We start from the raw sequence: 17,030 nt of genomic DNA on the forward strand, positions 1-17,030 counted from the left end.
ACAGAAGGTGTTTGCACCATATGTGACCAGCCTTGAGGAATCAGGTACACAAATATAATGTAAGCTGAGAGGATAACTCCTTGAGAAAAAACCTGGCAGGTTATACTCCTGGCAGGTTATACTCCTGCTTTTGGATGGGAGGAGATGGTAGAGACAACAGCTCAAAAATAGAACAATCCTGGATTCTCTTAAGGTTTATGCCCCTAAGCCTGTGCAGATCCCCATAATTGCAAACAAGCCAGCAAAGTCCACCGGTCAAGTGATAAACAGTGCACTCATTACTAAAAAACATGTTTGAAAATACAGTGCTAAAAGCTGTCTATGGTACATGATGCAGTCACTTTCTCCTGTGAAAAGTGCCCTTGCACATTTGTTATGTGTCACCTCTCGCTCTCTGCCTCTGGCAAACAGCTCAAACCAAAGGGCTGTCACACTCATGGCTGGGTTTGGTGCAAAGTATGTACATCAGACTGATAAGCTGTGGTGGATGCCAGTGTGACAACTCTGGTGGTCTTGAACTTAATGAAACAATTAATCACAACTTCAGGCTGATTCCTGAAGTTGAAGATCTCACTGTAGAAGAGGAAAAGACTATCCTTCATATGCACTTAATGCTTTTATCCCCATGCAATCACCGCTATCTTCAGCCATACATCTCATGCTTGCTGCCAGGAACAGCCGCCTCAGCTTTTCCGACATGTTCTTGGCAAGGTGCTTTCCCCCTCCTGGAGTTTGACAGGATTATGAAGTGCTGAAGTCTCTGGCCTCCTTTTGTTTTGAAGCTTGAAGTGAAGTTTAGCTTAATCATTTTGTCTCTTGCTGCCCTTCCCTTACTTCAAGCATCCTCCCTGCCCACCAGACCAGTTCCCAAGCACTCCGGCTTGTAAGCCTGTGTGAACAGGACCCCAGCCCATGGCACGCAGGGTCTTAGAGCAAATTCCTGTTTGGTTTGCAATGGTAATGATTCTAAAGAGGGTATAACACTATCTCATTTTAGCTCCCAGATGTGTTAGGCATGCTGTACAAGGAAGTGGTGGAGGCACCATCCCTGAAAGTGTTTAAAAAGCATGAGATGAGGCTTTAAGCAACACGGTTTAGTGGTGGTCTTGGCAGTTCTGGGATAATGGACTTCATGATTCTGAAGATCTTTTCTGACCTTGCTGATTCTATGATTTTCTCAAGCTGGCTCAAACAGGTGCCTTATAGTTGGAGGAGTGACTTGAGGAAAAGAAGGGCTCCTTCGCCTTCATTTGGTAAGGCTACCTCCTGTTCTATAGTCCTGCTGAAAGAAGTACATTTTCATTTAGGAAGATGGAGCAACCACATATTTATTCATACTGGAGAGGCACTGAAGATACTCATGCTGTGCTAACCAAACAGTATTACTATTCATTAAATGCTCCACAAAGGGAACGTTTTGAAGCTAAGGAATCTTGCACTTTCAAAGGATTTTTTTGTGAGGAGGTAGAAGAAAAGAGCTCAAACTCCAGCTTTCCTGACCAAAAAAGGCAGAAATACCTAATTTCATAAAAGTGTCCAGTAATATGACACTTTTTTTTGTATTTTTTTAATCAAACACTGCTTTAGAAAGAGGAAAAAGTTAAAACAGGGTAAAAAAAAAAGGAGGCTCAAAAGATAAGACATCAAAATGGGGAACAAACACAATGCTGGATCGCAGCATGCTCCAGGGTAGGTGAAATATCCTCTTCTTCTAAGCTTAAGGTACTGGCTGGCCAGTAAATTTGGCTGAGATGCCAGCTTTGCTATAAAAGATGTGCCAGGGACCCAGTCATCATACGTGTTCAGCAGAGGCTGCTGAGAGCACACACACTGATCTCTCTGAAAACCTCCAGCAACACTGTGCAACCAGCAGCTGTCACTGTAAGCAATGAAGAGGAACAGGAGAGAGAGAGCTGAGGATGCTCCTAGACGGGAGGAAAGCAACTAGAAACTAAAAAGCACAGGAGAAGCTGCAATTAAACACTCAGCACCCTCCTAAAGAAGGCCCTTGTCAGACCAGAGAAGCAGCTCATGAAAAAAGCTCAGCTGGCCTTTTAAAATGCAGCTCAAATTTAACTTCAGATACTAAGCATGGCTTATTGCAATGGGATCTTGAAGCGATGTCAATTCATATCCTGTGCACAAGTGGGATTTAAGATTTGGCAGCCCTTTTGATGCATTTCCCAAGGATATAGGGCGTTAAAGGCGAGCGGAGCAGGAAGCTGCTTTCAGCTACCTATTAGCACGTGACAATTTTGAAATGTTCAAGATTCTCTGCCCACTATCCACATTACTCAGCTGTCAAAGGGAAGGCCTCAGATTTATGATGTGAAAATTACATTTTAACGAGGTGTCATATGTGTTTAAAGTTCTTATTCATCACCATACTGCCACATCTTTTACCCAAGACACAAATGCACTTAATTAGCATATTATAAGGACAGAGGGTTCACCCTATCTGCATTGTAAAGCTGCTTTAGAAAAAAAAAACCCAAAAAACAAAAACCCAAAACAAAACCCAACAACTCAACCACCTTTATTGAATAAAATGGTTGCAATCACATGTCAAGAGAGCATCCCAAAATATTTAACAGAATTCGGAGAACAGAAGTTTGACATATGCCCTTCATGCCATGTTTGATTACCAGACTGGCAGTCCACAGTGTTAATATGTAATCTATTGACACTTAAGCACAATGAGGCTGTTTTAGAAGCTCTATATCATATCAGTGTCTTCCTTATGTATTTGGCATATTTATTTATTAACTTCATGCATCTATTAAACACCTCAAATTGTAATACCTTGGTCTCTTGGACATAATTTAAACCATCTCCTTGAAAATAGGAACTCTGTATTTCCCATGCCACTGGGAACAGCTATCAGGACATACAAGTCCCAGAGGTGAACAGAGGGATCCTTATCCTGGTTCAAGTCCTTCACTGATAAGCTATGGGACAGGCACTAGTCCCTGTCCCTGGTCTCAATGTTCAGCCAGCACATCCCAAACCCCTACAAAAGAACTGTCAGCTCTGGCATGGGGAGCCTAAGACATTTAAAAGACAAAACTTTCTTCTTCTTCTGGTCCTTCTGCTGACCAGTAACATCCACCTGGTGCCGATCCAGGAGCCATGACTGCCCAGGGAGGTGCAGAAATGCAAAGCCAGGAGATATGTTTTGTATGCAAGCATGGTGCTGGGAAGTGGGATGGGAGCACTTTACCTTTTTGGAGATGAAGATTTGTTGATGTTTTTCTTGAATTTGTTTACACAGACTTTATCACAAGTGGGTGATGATTAAAACAGGTAACTCTGGTGAATATTAAGACTGATTAGGTTGTGGAACATTCTGTTAATAGACTTTTGTTTTCCTCTCTGCACATATCTACTGGGACACAAAAAAAAACAAACTGAACACTTTTCTGGGTTCAAATTATTGAAGAATGTAACGCAAAAACAGTACTAGAGTTGCAGAGCTATTCTCACTATCACTTCAAATTAGCAAACCATTAGCAAATCTTTCTCCCCCTTTTTATAAAGGGAGAAAAGGAAGACCCAGGGAAATACAGGTCAGTGAGTCCCCCCTTTGTGCCTGGCAAGACCATGGAGGAGATCTTCCTGAAAATTGTGCTAAGGCACATGGACAATAGGGGATGACTGGTGACAGCCAACATGGCTTCACTAAAGGCAAGTCATGCCTGACAAATGTGATGGCCTTCTATGATGGAGCTTTGTTTGACAAAGGAAGAGCAACTGACACCATTTACGTGGACTTGCACAAAGGGTTTGACACTGTTCTGCATGGCATCCTTATCTACAAATTGAAGACATATGGATTTGATCATGGACCACACGGTGTATAAGGAATTGGCTGGATGGTTACACTCAGAGTGTTGTGGTCAACAGCTCAATGACCAAGGTGGGGACCAGGGACAATGGCATCCCTCAGGGGTCGGTGCTGGGACTGGCACTGTTTTGTCAGTGACATGGACAGGGTGATTGAGAGCACCTTCAGCAAGTTTGCCAATGACACCAAGCTGTGCAGTGAGGTCAGCATGCTGGAGGGAAGGAATGCCATCCAGAAGGACATTTGGCAGGCTCGAGAGGTGAGCCTGTGTGAACCTCATGAAGTACAACAAAGCCAAGTGCAAGTCCTGCACCTGGGTTGGGGCAATGCCAGGCACAGCTACAGGTTGGGCAGAGATTGAATTGAGAGCAGCCCTGAGAAGGAATTGGGGCTGTTGGCTGACAGCTGTATGCTGGGCTGCATCAAAAGGAGAATGGCCAGCAGGTCAAGGGAGGTGATTCTCCCCCGCTGCTCTTGCAAGACTCTACCTGGAGTTCTGCATTCAGCTGTGGCATCTCCAAGACACACGAAGGACATGGACCTTCTTGAGCAAATCCAGAGGAGGACCATGAAGATGATCAGAGGGTTGGAGCACCTACCCTATGAAGACAGGCTGAGAGAGTTGAGCTTGTTCAGCCTGAACAAGAGAAAACTCCAGGGAGAACTTAGGGAAGCTTTTCAGCAACTAAAGTAGGCCTACAAGAAATCTGGAACCAAGGACATATAGTGATAGGACAAGGAGGAATGGTTTTGAACTGAAATAGGGTAGATTTAGATCAGACATTAGGAATAAATTATTTACTCTGAGGGTGGTGAGGCACTGGCACAGGTTGCCCAGAGAAGTTGTGGCTGCCCCATCCCTGGAAGTGTTTAAGGCTAGTTTGGACAGGGATTGGAGCAACCCAGTCTAATGGAAGGTGTCCTTGATTATGGCAGGGGAGATGGAACTAGATGATCTTTAAGGTCCATTCAACCCTGACTATTCTTCAATTCTGTGAAACTCAAAAGAATCTACAAAGAAACAGCACAAAAGCTCAAGAGTATTTATGGAAATGCATCCTCAAAAAAAAAAAAAAACCCTACTTTTAAGGCCAAACAGCATAAACAAAGAAAATATGCTTCAAAAACTTTTGGTATCTTCAGGTTCACTTCTTGAAGGTAGACAATAATGACGTGTTTCCTGGAATTTGCAGGCACTGAGGACTGCTTGCTTTCAAAACTGCTTTTGGGATAAATGAAAACAACCCCAGACAAAAGAAAAAAAAAAAAGAGTGTGTCAAATCCTTAAAATGCAGCTTTTCCCATTGCTGAGAAAAATAAACAATTACTTTTAATTCAGTCAAGAGAGCTAAATTGCTTTTAGATCAGTCGACTCCAGCATTGTGCTTCACTTATGACTTCAGACTATTTTGTCTTCCCTGGTACCTTCAGCTGCTACAGAAGCTGAGCACAGAAACTCCAGGGTTTGACACACATTTACTCTGAGCAGTAAAAGCTGATTTTTTTAAACAGTGGGTGAGAGAAGTTCTGAGATAATGCAGGTCTCAAATATGTTCCAAACCTACACGCACAAACAGACCTTTAATTAAAACTCACAGAAAACGTTTCATCACTGTGAAGAGCAAGAGGATGGGATCCCTGCCCTTCCTATAAGCTATTTCTGCTTCCTCCCATTTTCCCTGGATGGTTTGGAAAATGACTGGAAATGCTTGATTCTAAGTGAACTAGAGCCCCCAGCACCTCTTTTTCTTTTTTATTTTAGATAGCCTTGAAATGTATGATACTAGAGATTTCAAAAATGTTTCAAATATGTTACTGCCTATTTAGGTAGATAAATATATGCCTTTTTTTGTTAAGATCAATGTTTGGTTTTTAGAGCTCTTCTCCTAAAACTTCACACTTAATTGTCTTTTAACAACCAATTTGTTCAACCCATCAATTTTATAATCTTTCTTTTATTCTCTAATTAAGCAAATATTTTTTACAGATTTTACTACTCAAACTGTAACCCTATGGAAAATGACTGCACTGAACATTGCCATGCACTAAACAAACACTGGCAATTTTGGAAGGGGAGAGGGGAAACAGATATCCACAATCCACTCTGTAAAAAAATAAGTAAATAAAATATCCTGGTCCTTCACTGCTTTCCTAGTGTTGCATTGCCTCCTGTGCTGCTCTTTGGTGGATGAGCTGGGCTTATGCCAGCCATGCATTTAGTATTACATAGAAGTCAACGCAGCATGAAATTTGGTGCTAACCAGAAAACGTGTTGCACTGAACTTGGAAAAGAAAGAGTCACACAGACCTGGTCTCCTGGCTCCTTTCGAAAAAAAATAAAACCAACAAAAAAACAAAACCCCCAACCCCAAAACAAACACCCAACTACAGTCAAACAAACGTTATTCACTTATTCAATTAAAAATCAGTGTTCCTGTTTGACTGACTCATAATGTTCCCACTAATCAGGCTGTGAAGGTAATGGAGCAATAAACTCCCTTTGCAAAGGTATTTTTCTTCAGTTCGAAATGCCTTAGCCCATTTGAGCTGTCTCATCGAAAATTTCACTTGCTCTCAGAGCAGTCCTCTCAAAAGTCCTCTAAACCCATAAAACAGTGAGGTAATGGGATCCTTATGCATTTCTGCCAAAAAGGAAATCCTGGCAATTTTCAGAGAAGAAAAATGCATGTAGAATTCAGCTTTGTCCCCACATTACAAAGCTATCAAAAACTGCATGAAAGAAGCATCAGAGAAGGCTAACCATACTCTGACACCAGATTAACCCCCTCTTGTCCACCACTCAAAGCCAAAACCAGCTTCAGCTTTCCATCTGAGGCACTGGGGGATTTTAAATTCTCATCCAAACATGAATGAAATGAAGGGGCTTCAAACAGTGACAAATCCTTGCACATCACAGACTTTCAGTCTTCTTCCAGGTTTTCACCTGCTCACCCATCACACCAGCTTAGACCGGGAAAAACATTTCCCTTTTTACAGGAAAGCATAAAATTTGGGGTTTTCACTGATTATGGCACTTTTTTATCTTAAAGATGATGTTACTGACAAGAGTCACCACAGGAAAAAGCAGCAGTAGAGAGTCTGGTGTAATACCTAGAAATACTTCACTGAAAAGGAGAGAAATTCTGTGTAATAGAAGGGATGCAATTGATTTTCACTCCTCAGGGATAACCAATAGCTCACAAATTGCTCTGCTTCACTCCAGTACTCAGAAAGTACATGCTCAACATTAAGTTGGGAGGATGAGAAGTATTACTTCATTTTTTGCTCATCTGAGATCTTGAAGAGGTCAACATCATTGAAATTGTCCCTGCTCTTCTCTTAACAGTCACTCGGTTTTGTTCATCTACCTCTTCTAGATTTCCTTCTCTTCTTCCTTACATTTTTGTATAAAAATGAGAAAGTCATTGCCATTTTATTACTTTTATTCCACCCCTCCCCTGGATTTCATATCCTCAGTTTCTTTCAGCATCTCTTGATCCATTTTTTATACATGTAACAGGCTGCACACAGGAAAAAAAAAAAAAAAAAGCCAAGCAACAGAAACCTCTCAACTTCTCTTTTGCAACTTGAAGCCCTGAATCGATTCATCCACTTCTGACTTTCTTGATGGACAAAAAGAATGTTTTGGGAATTGTCATTAAGGATCAAATAGTTTACTGTCCAAATGACCTTAATTCTGCATTTCCACTTACTTTTTCAGCTTTTCTGAAGTGCACAGTCCAGCATAGAAACTACCTGATAACTATATGAGCAAATGCTGTTTGGAAATTCTTGTGACATCATATGAATCTGACCACAGTATAGGTTAAGTCATATTACTAATACAGTGCCAACTGTGAACATAATACTTGCAAAACAGTGAAGAAGTTGGTGAAGATAAAGGAATATAACCCAACTAAGCAATTACCAGCATAATTTCTAACAGGAAAAAGGGTGGAAAAGCTGGGAATCCTCTAGGGGACTTTCTCTTAGAGAAAGTATAGTGAGTCATAGTAAGCCATCAAGTGCTTTGAAAAAGAAAAAGAAATTTTAAATAACTCAACAATATGGAAGCTTTCTTGATTCCTCACACAATTCTAGACACATACTACTGGGTGCATGCTCACATATGCAATTAGCTTTGGCTTCCCTGAAAGCCTGAACTTGCTCAGCTTAATAGAACGAAGTAATTTAAACTGGCTGGCATTTTCCCCTGTCTGTTTGCAGTGATAGCATCTTCCATGCTTCGTTTTGCCAAAATTCCTGCAGAAGGGAAAATAATCTGATGTACAGAGGATAATTCAGTTAAGGAGAAAAGACTGCTATCCCTGTGATGCGAACAAGAGTGTGGACATTTGAAGACTGTTTCAGCTTAATTACAGGTAACGCATAGCACACTCCTTTCTCCATTTCATTTGAAACTAAGTTAAAAAAATATTCTGCACATGTTAATGTCTTAATATCCATTATAGGCATTGTGGTGGGACTTAATTTACAGAAACATACACATATCAGTGAGACAGAAGTCTAGTTCAATTTTACACCCTATCTGCAGGAAAGATAGAAAACCCAATTCAGACTGTGGTTCAGTATTAAAGGCCTTACCTGCTCTGCTGTCCAGTGGGCCAAAATCCAAGGAATATTTCACAACGTGATAGTTGTTCCATACGTAAAGGAGGTTGTCCCGGGGATTATAATCCACAGCAGCAATATACTGGTAGGAGTTTGGAAAGGGTACATCCACCATGCTATCCTTGCTTTGGTCAGTGTTATATATGTAGTCTATTTTATTCCCTGTGGCTTCATTGTCGTCATCTTCATACACAGACTTCACCACATACAAAATCCCACAGATCATGAAGGCGTTAGAAGCTGACCTCTTGTCATAGGCAGTATCCCACGTCCCTTCAATCCTTAACGTGTAAGGGTTTAACTGGCTAATGACTATTTTGCCATTATTTTGTTCTGTTGCATAGATTACCCACAGCCCGTTCTCATCCACAGCCAAGTCTATATCAGACTTGCCTCCCCAGCGGTAGGGAGAGGTGTCATGATAATTTGCATTAGCTATGATAGCCTCCCCGCTTTTTATCCTTGTCCGCAAGTCAAACTTGACTATGTTCCTGGTTCGTTCCTTGTTGAAGAACAAAGCCCCATCATACACCACGAACCCTGTGCCATCCACCCGGTGAGGGAGTTTGTAGGTAGTGGTTGGTCTCCCAGCAATAAAGTCATCCTTGGAGGAGTACTCCGTCAGTGTATCCGTCCGGTACGGCGTCCAGGGCATATAGTAGATCTTGTCAGATGCCTGCAGAGGGTCCTTGCACCAGGCACCAGATTGGTGGTCAGATTCAAACAAATGTTCGCTCTGGTATACTCCTTTCAGCAGTCCAGGGCAAAGAAAAACTGTTGGAGAGGAAAAGAATTTAAAACAAAAGAAATCAAAGTTAACGAGTGGTTGGCTCAAACATCTCAACAGCTTCTAGCTCTGGAGCAGAGAATACTTGAGATCAGAGGAAACCCATAAGCAATGCCTTGTAGCTGGAGACTAGCTGTCCCGCTGGCCATGTCTCTAGAACAAGATTTGCTCCATCAAACTGATTTTTTTCTCCCTGCTTTTTCTATCTGCTGTGGCTCATTTTCTTATTGCTTTTCAAATCTGTATTTACAGGTGCACTTACTTGGACCACTTGCCTTTGTAAACTCTGAAATTAATATGTGCCCCCAAAGAATTTCTGGCTTTGTATTTCCATTATATTCTGCAGTGAATTTGTACCTACTAGGTGAAGGGGTAAACTCCCAAGGAATTGATCCACATATTTATTTGAACAATCCACAGAAAAATGGCCTAGAAATGGAAATAAGAGAGAGAAATTCCCATCTTTACAGCCCAAGCAATATGAAATATTTAAAGGGTACCAACAGCAAAGCAGAGGCGAATCCCTCAGCAACTCAGAAGAGCATTTAAAGCAAAGGGAGTGGGGAGAGTGGGGAGGAGGGAAACATCCGTCTACAGATCTGTAGTATAACTAGAAATGAGGCTTTCAAAGCTGCTACAGGACACACAAAACATGCAATCCACACAATTAAAAATGAATGACGTATGGATGCTGAAAAGACAAGGAAGGAAGGAAAGAAGGAAGGAAAAGAATAAAGTTCACCGGAGAGGAACCCCAGGTCTAGATTTTAATCAGTTAAAAAATGTCCTGTTAAATATAGTAGTAATTCAAACTTAAAAACATATACCTTCTATTGTTACATGAGAGGAGCACAGAGGAGCAGTTTGACTAACCGGAGTGCTTTGCTGCTCAGACTTCGGTGGGGGGGCTGAGAGGAGCCAGGGCATGCCCAGCACCTGGGAGGAGGCTCAGACGGTGCCCAGCTAACCTTGGCATCATGGGAATGCCAACGCCAAGAGGTCAGCCAGCTGGACGGGGAGACAAAAGGAAGGATGCTGTGGAGCAAAACTGGCTCACTCAGCCCTTGTCATCCCCAGTAGCATCCTCCTGACCTGAGGTGCTTCACACGCTTCAGGAGGAGAACAGTGATTGGTTATTTGTAATGCTAATCTCCATGAGCATGAGTAGTACAATAGCCATGACGATGGAATGGGCAGCAGGGAGGCATGAAGAGGCATCCCATCACAGGCTTCTGGTAGCACAAGGCTGACAGATGGGATCCTGTGTTCGTGCTCTCTGGTTGGAGCGTAACCAATTATTTTCAGAAATGCAGAAATTGGTAATATCCTCTGGAGAGTGAGACAGGAGGAAAATAAGATTTAGTAACTGGTGTGAAAGTATATTGCTCTACTGGAGTCTACGTAACCACCCAGAGTTGCTGATAAAGCGGTGCTGTTTCCAAGAAGCTTTTATGGCATAATTAGATATACTTATGCACATACATATGTATGCACACTTTCCAAATTCTTTGGGGCAGGAAAAGAGTGAGTTATCTAAACCTTTGAACAGAAATTTAGAGGAAAAAAAATGTGGCACTGGTAAAAAAATTTCAGCAAAAATGAGTTATCTGGTGAAGTTGAGCAGCAGAGATACTAAATAAACTTTAACAAAAAAGTAGTGAGAATTAATGACAAAGTATTTCAACTAAAACGTTAAACTGTTAAATAACAGCCTATACATAAGTAATATATATAATTTGAAAGGTATTTAATTACCTTTTTGTTCCACTTCTATTGTAGAGAGAGAGGTAAAGAGAGAAAGGAGAAAAGAGAATAGATTAATGGTACTGTATTGGCCAGGTACTTTTCTTCACCTCTTTCATATGAAAAGGAAGCTTTATTAATTTACTTTAGCATGTGAACATTTTACATATATGTATAGATAAAGCCTTTCCTCTGATACACACTGGATAATATGCAGACAAGCTGAACAAAACACGGATAAATTTTAACTTTACAAAAATCTTTAAGAAGAAAAAAATCCCAACACTTGGGATATATCAAGCCCCAAAATGAACTTTTTGAGATACCTTGTCAGCAGCAGCCTTGGACTGGTTTCATAAAGCAAAATGAAATACCCATACACTGAAATATGACTGATACAGATTTATGTATAGAATAAAAACTCTAGAGAGAAACTTTATAGAATATACATCTTCATATATTTCACCAAAATCCTGTAAAATAGAGATCCCTACTTTAAGCAGGAGAATATTGCCTTTGGACATGAATATATTCCCTTATGACACAAACAGACAATTTAGGGTAGTCAAATGAAGCACATTGTTAGGTGTTTGTGGAGTTCTGCCTATGTTTCGGAGAAACAACCTTCAGTAGGAATTGGAAAAAAGATAAAATTAAATACTGACATACTTATATGATTTATAAGATCCCAAAGACCTACATGTTAACAAGTTAAAAATATCTAAGCACTATTTAAAAAGCTCAACCCATAACTTGCTGGATATTTTTATGTGAATTATTCACCACGTATAATAATGCTGCTGAAGAGGCTGCATCCCTTTGGACAAAGACCTTTCCAGTCAGAATAAATAAATTGAGTGCACTTACTAATTACTAAAGGCTCAGTAACAGTTTCTGCAGCTAACAACCTCCTGCAAGAGGCCTTGGAGCCATCATCCAAAAACCCCCTGCAATCGTGGCACAGATCCCTTCTTCTTACAGCATCAAGGGGCACCAAACAGTTTCTGCACTCCCAGCCTTGGGGTTTGCTATTTCTGCAGGGCCTCTTCTCCAAGACTTTAGGAGAAGGCTGGCCTCATAAAATATCACCGAGGGAGAAGCAAGAACTTGCCAGCAAAACAGTATGGTTTTGACAGCTGAGAGATCTCTGTTCAGAGAAGCGAGACAGGAATGCAAAGGTATGCACATGCATTTTGTTTTTACTTGCCCAGAGTTCACCCTGGCCTCTTTCAGACTGAGACACTTGCCAAATGACTGTCCTCCGGTGCTGGGACTGCAAATCCCTTTGCATTCAAAAGTCTCATTCATTTGGATGGGAAACGGCAAGCTCAATGGAAGAACGATTTCAGGCTAAGACTGCAAATGCATTGACTAGACATGTAGATCTGCACTTTGCCGTGCAGGGAGGCGCACATCCGGAGCCAACTGCAGCTCCCAAAATGAATGTTTCCAAACTTGAACAGCCTTTTTTATTTGGGCTTTGAGTCTACCTCATAACAAGTTAAGGTTAAAGGCAAATGTTTTCACCATGTGGCTGTCAGGGCTCTAAGGAGCAGAAATGACACATATCAGTGCAAGCACCTGGTTTTGCAAGGGAAAGAACCAGCAAGATTAAAAAGCACCAGACCCAGAAACTGAAGAAATCCACACAGCAATTGCTCTCCCCAGTCCAGGCTGTGGCTGGCCACAGTTAAGTAAGGTATGCAGAAAAACATTAAATGTCCTTGGCAAAAGCAAGAAAGCAACATGACAGATCCCCAAACATAGGGCTTCACACTGCTTCTTCTGGCTGATGGTATACTGCACCTCTGGCGGCCTAGAAGGTAGTAATTTATGTTTCCAAACGAGCAAAAGCTTTGGTAATACACTTGAACAACAGTCTGATATTGTAAAGCAGGAAGAGAGAAGCTTTTGCAGAAGATAATATATTTGTGACCAGCTGAGCTGAGTGACCTGAAGCACTGATTACCGTTCTCCTGAATAGCTCATATGTGTTATTAGCAGTCAGTGCCATATCCAGCTCTCTTATAATTCCAGACATGGAATGTGTTTTGGTGACCTCCTGCACGGTGCTTTCTATTATATGTATCACAAATACGTATTTTGCTCCTGCTGATTTAAGACTTAATGCTTTTGAATTTCAATAATTACTCAGCTTTTATCGGGATGTCATATTATTCAAACAGGTTGCATGGGAAGCGTGGAGGATTTGGCTCATTAAGCAGTATTAAAAGGAAGGGTCTAATTAGGGTCTGACTATCCCTTTAGTTCTGCAACATCACTGCAAAACCATCTTCATAAAGTACTGGAATTTCTTTTTTTTTTAATTATGCCCAATTACAGACAATTTTACATCTCTGCAATGCCTGTACCAGTCTATAGAATTTAAATACTGCTTATAACACAGGAGGCATCTTACCTTCCTGCAGGGATCTACAAAAAAGGAAACATACACATTTATTTCCCTTACAGTGACATCTTCCACTCCTGCTATTACTGCACTGGAGCAGAACAACGGTATTTTACCTCGATTTCCTATGCCGGCTGCAGGCCAGTGCCATTGGCTTCAACAGCACCAGAGGCCCAATGGAAATCAAGAAACATTTGCCAGATTTGAGGGGAGTTACAAACAAGACTTTCCATGTAACCTGATTTTATGCTGTTTCTTTGTACAGAAGAAAACTCAACACCAATGCGTGATCATCAGCCATTAAGCCTACTCCTGAGCAATCAGGCAGATTTCTGTCAGCCATTCAGAGAAATCACACAAACAAATGAATTACAATACTCTTAGTACCGATGGACTAAGCCTCTGAAAATACACTCTAAATTTTTGGCACAATTAACACTTGAACAACATTAACTGCTCATGTTCTTACCACCACACTGAGTTGCATTCAACTGTTTAAGGCATAAGCAGAGTGGCAGAGTCCTGTAGAGAGCTCTCTCTCTGACACTGCTTCAAACTCACAACAGCAGCACAAAACTACTGCCAAAAAAAACCTGTCTTAATCTCCTTTCCAACCCTAACTATTCTACGATTCTATGACCTGAGTAGGGGGGATGTTAAAATTGTGAAAGTAAGTAAAAAGTTGTGCCCTGTACTTTTGCCAGCTGTTTGTTTTGAGGACAAATGCTTAATAGCAGAATAAATGACATCCACCCTCTGTTCCTGTCCTTCAGAGGTCAAACTGATTTAATATTCAGAGACTCAGTGTTAAACACATAGTTAATGCAGTATAGAAGGATCAAGAAAACAAGGTTTTGAGGCTGACCTGAGTAGATCAAGATGCAGTCTCTCAGCCATTCTGAGGGTGCTTCATGCCAGATGTTGCTTACCACGGCATCTCGCTTCCACCAACCAGCCTCTACCAACCAGCTGGACCAGAATGCATGGGAAGGTGAAGCTGAAAAGATTCATGGCACTAGGGAATCAGCTAGGGAGAAACATTCCCAAAAGGCACAGCATTGGCCTTGTGCCCTGCCTGGATAAATGACCCATGGTGCAAGATGGTGACCCACTGCATATCCGATGCACTACTTGGGTCTGAGCCCTGTTGTGCTGGGCTCAAGCACTGAGCTCACTTTAATAATTAAATGAAGCCTGGAAGTTGCCTTGGCACCAGGGCTCCTCATATAAGGATGATCTGGGATCTAGAGCCTTTCTATTTCTCTCTAATCCCTAGATCCCAGCCTCCTTGGCCAGCCTTGTGCAAACAGGAAATCACTCACAGATCTCTCAGCCTGTGACTTGAGGGCCTCCTTATAGTATCCACAGAGAGCTCTTCCAATTTGTGTGTTTCTTCCCAATACACACACCCCCACTCACCATCTGTGAGTTGAACAGGAACTTGTTGAACAGGAACATGTTTTGGAAGCCACAAACCTAGCAAGGCACCACAAAGCACACCCATATAAAGTGTGCTTGGAAATGAAGGCACTCCTTCAAAGACAAGGACTGGGTGCTGAAGTCTCAGTGTTCCCCTACTAAAAGAAGGTTAAAGCAAACAAGAGACATGGTCAAAATTCAGGGCACCAAAGCACATGTCGACAACAGACTTCCTTTTAGCTATTAAAAGAGAAGGCAGCAGTCTAGGCAACTAGAAAATATACAGGAAAGGGTGGCATCAGATTCACAGCATGTCCAGCATGGTGGATCACTGATGACAGGACTCCGTAGTCAGTGCTAGAGAAACTCTGTGCTCTAGGGTGTAGGAAAATCTGCTGTTCGGTAGGATGTATTCCCCGTTACACTAATAGTAATAGGGAACATGAAGTCCTGAGCAGTTTCTCTTTTCAGCACCTAAAATTTAAGAAAGTTGTTGAGGTCCCCGAGAAAATGCAGCAGTTGACAGATCAGAGGCAACATTAGAATGGAGCACAGGTACTATTGGAAGGTCATCGGATTCTCGCTTGTTCCTCTGGTTCTCCACTCCAGGACCCAGCTATTGAGCTGAACAGGACCATACCTGTACATATTTCAAACCCATAGTGCTCTATTATCATTAAGCTCTACTGTCAGGAAACACAGGCGGTATGTAGACAGATCTCAATTGTGAAACACAGTTTAAAGGAAAGTTGAACTCTGCAGCAGCCTGATCTAAGAGAAATTTATCTAAACCCAAGGAATGAATCATGGAATCACAGAACAGTTTGGGTTCTAGTTCTAACTTCTCTGCCATAGACAGGAACACCTTCCACTAGACCAGGCTGCTCAAAGCCACATTAAAATATGAAAAAAATCTGAGAATACTCTTCTTTTATTAATTTCAACTTAAATGACACTCAAACTCCCACATACAATTTGCTAGAAGTACAGTTAGCTGGCTTGGCATTTATATGACACATGCTGTTTTGGCAGCCTAAAGTTCAAAATGCTGCAGAAGTACCCAACTCTGCTTAATTTTCTTCTTCTGACATATAATTAAAATGACAAAAGAGACCACATAGCCAAGCTCAGCATTCACTCTGTGCACCGCTTCTCTCATCCCCATGCTCCTAGGAAAGCCTGGAGCCCTTCTGTTGCACAGGTGGGTGGTCACTGGACCCTGAATGCCCTGATAACAGAAACATAGTCACATCCACTGAAGCAAGCTGTAGCCAGGAGAAGGTCAGATGACATTCTGCCTTTAGACAAAGGAAAAGCAACAGCAACATAATGGTCTTTGGTCTCAGTCCCTTCATTGAAGCTATTGTTGCCTACAGAAGACATGGTGACCAGCCCCCATCCCCATCCTCCACATCAAGATGCCCCAAGCCAGAATTGACCACTAGTCCTGTTAGCCTCAGCAAATCATTCATTTCATGAGCTTTTAATGTGAAAAAAAAAACAACATGTAATAGGGGAAGCCCTCTTGGGCCTTGGCTCAGGAGTAAACATAGAGAATGAAAGAATTAGGTTTTCTAAGACTACTTTGAAAATACATACTGTTGCTATCTTCCCATTTGTGCCACCTAATCCCAGTTTACTACGATTTTTAAGTATTTGTTCCCTCCTCAACATGACAAGTTTTCTAGAAATCATTTCCCTTCTTTTACAGAGTAAGAACAATGTCAGCTTCCTTTGGCAAGGTACAACAAATAAATACGTAACAGACTGCACTTTGCGCCGCTGCTTTACCTGGGGGATCTTCACCTGTAGCAAAGTCAAGTGAGTACATGCACTTAAATGGGGAACAGAGCCCTGGCTTTGCAGTCCAAGAGCAATCTGACACTTGAATGTAAAGCACTCAGAGCTTCATTCTCCAGCCAAAGGAATGAAGAAATTATTTTTATCAATTATATTGCACTGAATTAGCTTTCTCATGGCTGCCAAATTTCTGTTAGGAAAGAACTACACGCATTTCGAGCCTCTCCATTGCAGCTCTCCACCAGACAAAAATTATTCTGAAAACTAAGTTTTAAAGTTTATTTAGGTTTAAATGATTATAATGGTGGGACCCACTCAGTCTGCAACATTATTTATATTTCCAAGAAAATTTAAGGTTTCAATAAAAAGTGTACTTCCCTCTTCTTGACTGTACA

General features: G+C 41.5%; 1 protein-coding gene across 1 annotated transcript in view; it reads right to left on the minus strand.

Annotated features, from left to right (window-relative positions):
- ADGRL3 (adhesion G protein-coupled receptor L3) overlaps window positions 1-17,030 on the minus strand; it is a 413,903-nt gene that overhangs the window by 162,702 nt on the left and 234,171 nt on the right. The window contains exons 5-6 of the mRNA XM_031048551.2: window positions 11,019-11,033; window positions 8,450-9,250 (exon numbers count right to left, since the gene is read on the minus strand). Of these exons, the coding sequence (XP_030904411.2) occupies window positions 8,450-9,250; window positions 11,019-11,033 (816 nt within the window). The remainder of the gene's footprint in view (window positions 1-8,449; window positions 9,251-11,018; window positions 11,034-17,030) is intronic.

Source organism: Melopsittacus undulatus, chromosome 7, assembly GCF_012275295.1.
Source record: "Melopsittacus undulatus isolate bMelUnd1 chromosome 7, bMelUnd1.mat.Z, whole genome shotgun sequence".
NCBI classification, from domain to species: domain Eukaryota; kingdom Metazoa; phylum Chordata; class Aves; order Psittaciformes; family Psittaculidae; genus Melopsittacus; species Melopsittacus undulatus.